The sequence below is a fragment of the Charadrius vociferus genome, unplaced genomic scaffold (assembly GCF_000708025.1).
Source record: "Charadrius vociferus isolate BGI_N301 unplaced genomic scaffold, ASM70802v2 scaffold2594, whole genome shotgun sequence".
Classification (NCBI taxonomy): Eukaryota; Metazoa; Chordata; class Aves; order Charadriiformes; family Charadriidae; genus Charadrius; species Charadrius vociferus.
This window is the reverse complement of record NW_009648239.1, coordinates 24,075-29,295: the sequence shown is the minus strand read 5'-3', so window position 1 is coordinate 29,295 and position 5,221 is coordinate 24,075. Positions and strand designations below refer to the sequence as shown.

The 5,221-nt window shown below is 52.0% G+C and overlaps 1 protein-coding gene across 1 annotated transcript; it reads left to right on the top strand.

The window, feature by feature from the left end:
* Nucleotides 1-695: 695 nt before the first annotated feature.
* GCC1 (GRIP and coiled-coil domain containing 1) lies at nucleotides 696-4,730 on the top strand. Its single transcript, XM_009884157.1, has 2 exons — nucleotides 696-1,742; nucleotides 3,426-4,730. Exons 1-2 carry the CDS (start codon nucleotides 696-698, stop codon nucleotides 4,728-4,730), a joined length of 2,352 nt encoding a protein of 783 aa, XP_009882459.1.
* The last annotated feature ends 491 nt before the right edge of the window (nucleotides 4,731-5,221 follow it).

Sequence of the window (5,221 nt, the reverse complement as noted above, 5' to 3'; positions counted from 1 at the left end):
CTGCCCCGCAGTCCCCCTGCCTCAGTGGCTGCCCCCAGGCCCTCCTTCGGCAGCTTCACCCCCCTGAACCCCACCATGTCCCCGTCCCACTCCCGCATTCACTCCCCTCCTGTGAATTCGCCGGCCCCGGGTGCTGACACCCCACCCCTCCATGGCAGGTTCTCTGCGTTGGACCCCACCTATGACCTACCATGGGACCCCCCGAGAGCAGGGGCCCCCCACCTAGAGCTGGCAGCAGTTGGATTACCTTCACAGCAGGCAGCAGTGCTGCCAAGGGACAGCCCAAGAGGGTTTTTTTTCTTGAAAAATCAAGATCAAGCCATTTATAGGTGTAACCCCCCCCCCCCCCCCTAGCAGGGGGTGGGCAGCTGCAGTGGCAGATATCACTGTATGAGGTATTAAAGCACTTTCTCTGGCTCTGGCTGAGAATCTTGAGGAATTCGAGTCATAGCAGGAGCGTGTTTCCCCACAGAGCAGAACTCGTGCACCGAGTCCTGTGGCTCCTGGAGCATGCGGCTGCTTTGCAGGGTTCAGTGTGAGGTAACAGATGCATTGCAGAGTCATTAGCCATGTAGTGCCCTGGGGGCGTTCAGGATGGTGGTCCTGCTTAGCTGCCTGCTCCTGCCGGTCACAAATGTGTCTTTGCTGCTCGTTTAGCCTTTGTGCTGTTTTAATCCTTTCAGCTTGCATGAATCATGGAGAAGTTTGGCATGACCTTTGGAGGTGGCCCAAGTAAAAAAGATCTTCTGGAGACTATTGAATCGCAGAAGAAGCAGCTTCTTCAGTACCAGGTTCGGCTGAAGGATGTCGTCAGAGCCTACAAGAGCCTACTCAAAGAGAAGGAAGCCTTGGAAGCCAGCTTGAAAGTATTGTCTGTGTCTCATGAGGCAGATATCGGCTTGAGTGGTGCTCAGGCTGTGTCTGTGGCTAGCTCCAGCTCTTCCTTTGCCGATTCTGCTGATGACAGGAGCTCGGTTCACAGCGAAGATAGCGTGGGCACAGCTACCAGTGCAGACACTGCTGCCAGCCTGGCCAGTACCAAGGGTGAACCAGGGCCTGAGGATGATAAGCCCGGAGCCACCGCTTCTTCTCTTAAATCAGAAGAGACAAGCAGTTCAGAGAGCGGCATGAGCACGAGCAGCGGGGATGTGTCATCTGCTGCTAGCGAGGCTGATAAAAGAGTCCTCCAGCTGAAGACCCAGCTGGCCACTTTGACCAGCGCTCTGTCAACGGTCACGCAGGAGAAGTCCCGCATGGAAGCCTCGTACCAAGCAGACAAGAAGAAGATGAAGCAGGACTTGGATGACGCCATTAAGAAAGCAGAGGACGAGACAGAGAAGTTGGAGATGGAGCTGAAGTCTGTCCAGGAACAGCTAGCCGAGACCAAAGCCCGCCTGATCACGCAGCAGCATGACCGAGCTCAGGAACAGAGTGACCATGCTGTTATGCTGCGGGAGCTACAGAAGCTGCTGCAGAGCGAGAGGACTTTGCGCCAGGATGCAGAGCTGAAGCTGGAGGAGACCAGGGAGGTGTTGGCCGGGAGGGTGTGCATGGCTGACCGTGCTGAGGGGTACGAGCTGCAGATCAAGCAGCTGAGCCAGGAGGTGGAAGACCTGAAGAGAGAGCTGCAGGCTGTTCAGGAGGAGAGCAACAAGCCAGACCCCCGGATAGAGGATCTGCAGGAGGAGATGGCCAGCCTTAAGAACCACTTCCACGTGCAGCTGTTGCAAGAGATGAAGAAGGTAATTCCTTGCCTGGGCCCTGGAGCAGCTCGCTCTGTATCGGCAGCGATTGGGGCAGGGTTTGGGGCTGGAGGAATACAAATTCCCCTTCCTAGTCCTGCAGAGTCCATGAGGTTTGAAATAAGTAAAAGCATCATGGCTTTGTTTGATGGGATGATAGTCCCCGAGGAAAATAAAAGCTGTTTGTGATACAGCGTATAAATCGTTAATCAGGGGGGTGGCGACAACTGGATTTGGGAGCAGCCTTTGAGGTGATTACACGGTGACTGTCCTCCCCAGTGTCTTTTTGTTCTGGACGTCTTACTGTCTGGTGTGACAGTGGCCAGACTTGGGAGGAGAGACCCTTCCTCTGCCCCGCCATGGCACCGAGTATGGTCTTGTCTCTGTAAAGCGTGTCAGTGCAATGCAAGGTACAGGAGGTTATGAAAACTAACCTTCATTGAAGCTGGAGTGCTCTAGGAAAGGAGAAGGGCTGTAGCCTGTGTGCATGCAGGGGGAGAGCGAAGAGCTAGAAAGAGCGATGTGGTAGAAAAGAGGAACTCTGCAAGTTGTGGGGCAACGCGCTCAGGGGTTGGCACCAGTAACTGAATTTCCATCTGGAAACACTCCAGAATGGGATCTTCCTCATCTCCTTGCAGTCTGGAACAAGTTTATTTCTTTCTAATCTGAAGCATCAGGCTAGTTTAGTGGAATTTGCCCCTTTTTTGGAAGTGGTCTCCGACAGCTTGTCTCTGACAGAGGTGATGGTGACTGGACTCTGGCTGTGTTTTAGTTCACAGTGGTGATTGTCAAGTGCTGCCGTTGTCCAGAGTCAGTTGTATCTCAGTAGCTGCAGAAACTGGGAACACCGGGAGTTTGCTGTGGCTACTCAGAAACCACTGAATTATATTAATATCGGTGCAACAAAGCAGGGGATTTCAGTAAATTGCAGTTAGATGTGTGAAAGCTTTAGAGCACACACACATTTTTAAAAGATCCTGTAGCAGATTGTGACGTGAGTTCGCTGTTTCCCACCCCCCCACACACCTACAGCAATGCAGATAACGCTGGTGACAGGAGCTCTGCAGAGCAGGGAACAAAAGCAGAAATTAGTTTATTTTATCCTTTTAGTTTATTTTATCCTCGAATAAAACAATATCATAGAATCATAGAATGGTTTAGGTTGGAAAGGACCTTGAAGATCATCGAGTTCCAACCCCCCTGCCGTGGGCAGGGACACCTCCCACCAGCCCAGGTTGCCCAGGGCCCCCTCCAGCCTGGCCTTGAACACCTCCAGGGATGGGGCCTCAACAACCTCTCTGGGCAACCTGGGCCAGTGCCTCACCACCCTCACAGGGAAAAACTTCTTCCTAATGTTTAATCTAAACCCGCCCTCTTCCAGTTTGAAGCCATTTCCCCTCGTCCTGTCACTCCATGCCCCAGTAAAAAGTCCCTCCCCAGCTCTCCTGGAGCCCCTTTAGGGACTGGAAGGCGGCAATAAGGTCTCCCCGGAGCCTTCTCTTCTCCCGGCAATATATCCAGAAAGGCAAGTCAGTGCGGCGGCTTGTGTAGGATTCTAGGGGAAAGGATGGCCCTGCGCTTGTTTGGAGTTCAGCAGAGCAGAATTAAGCCCCCGTGTAAAGCGCGGGCCTCCTGCCCAAAGTGTTGAGCTAATCTGTCCCTCCCGTCTCTCTCCGCTCTTAGACCGCACAGGCAGAGGAGCAGCTCCGCCAGCACGCCCAGATGGAGGAGCGGCGAGTGGCCGACTTGGAGGGCCAAGTCTCCGAAGTGTCCGAACTGCTTGGCACTTACGAAAAAGCCAAGCAGAAAGACCAAGTGGTCATTCAGAAGCTAAAGGACCGCATCGTACAGTTGGACCTGGAGAACAAAACCCTGGCCATCGCTGCCTCCAGCCGATCCCCTCTTGATATTCACGTGGAAGAATCCAATCTTGATGTTAATGTTCTAAAGGATAAAATGGAGAAGCTGAAGAAGCTCTTGCAGGCAGCGGCTAAGAAGAGCCAGCCCGCTCTGGACATCGAGAAGCTGTGTGAGCTGGAGCTGCCAAAGGGCACTGAGGCTGGGGATGGTGAGAAGGCCACTGCTTTGTACTACCAGCAGGAGCTGAAGCAGCTGAAGGAAGAGTTTGAAAGGTACAAGATGAGGGCACAAGTGGTTCTCAAGAACAAGTCCGCCAAAGACGGCAATCTGGCTAAAGAACTGGAGGAAGCTCAAGAGCAGCTGGCTGACCTGAAAGAGAAATATGTTGTGCTTCAGCTGTCCTCTGATGAAATGGAGAAGCAGCACCAGCAAGACATGGAAGCCAAGAAGCAAGAGTTGTCCCAGCTGCAGCAAATTCACAGGCAGGAATTAGAGCGATGCCAGCTGGACTACAGGGAACGGGCGCTGAAGCTGGAGGAGGAGATGCACAAACAGCGGGACCGAGCACTGGCAGTGCTGGCAGAAAAAGACCAAGAGCTGGAGCAGCTGAGATCCGTCACGTTGCCTTACGGGCTTCAAGGATCCAAAAACTACCTAGCGTCAGGGACTGACATCGCTAGCAATGACTCACCAGGTAACGATTCCTCAGAGATTCTCCCCCAGGCTCTTCAGCTCTCCGCCACCAGCGAGCCCACCTTCTTCTTGTACGCGGAGCAGCTGGCTCGCAAGGAAGTGGAAATTGGAGCGCTGAGGAAGCAGAAGCACAAGCTGGAAATGCAAGTTCACCAGCTGCAAGAGAAAATCTTGGTTGAGGAGGAGCAGCATCGGGAAGAGGTATCAGCGCTTCAAAGCGAAATCGAGAAGAACGTCAGAGATAAGAGCAGAGAGGGGGCCAACCTGGAATACCTCAAGAACATTGTCTACAGATTTTTGACGCTGCCAGATTCTCTTGGTCGTCAGCAGACTCTCACCGCCATATTGACTATTCTGCATTTCAGCCCAGAAGAAAAGCAGGCTATTACAAAACAGTCGGCGTACAGCAGCTGGTGGCTTTCTGGGAAGAGATGAGATGGTGGCTTTTATTCCTAACTGCTTTCGCATAGTAACAGGTTTCTGATCGTTCACTAAGACCACTTCACTTGTGGTGTAACCTCTTTCCAACCGTGCAATGGAGCGGAGAGCTTTCAGCAAAGAACTGGGCTTAAAATAGTGCTCTTAGCACTAATATAAAGTAGAATTGTGCCAACTATTCCAGTAGGATCACAGTGCTTTCTTGCTCTCTGGTGGGAGAATTTGCTCTGAGTTGGGACTTGATTTTTTTTTTTTTTTAAAAAAAAAAAAGAGCAGAGATACTGATGCTTTTTTAAACACAATTTTTAAAAAATCCCTACCTGTCAGGCGTAGGGTGAGGAGCTCCATTAGAGTGGAACTCGCTTGTCTCTTCAAACACCAGACAGGCTTGTGACTCAAAAGATTCAAAGGGCGGGGGAAGCACTTAATACGGTGCTAAAATAGCCTAAGACAAATAGCTGAAAGCCTGCAAGAATGATGAGTCTTAA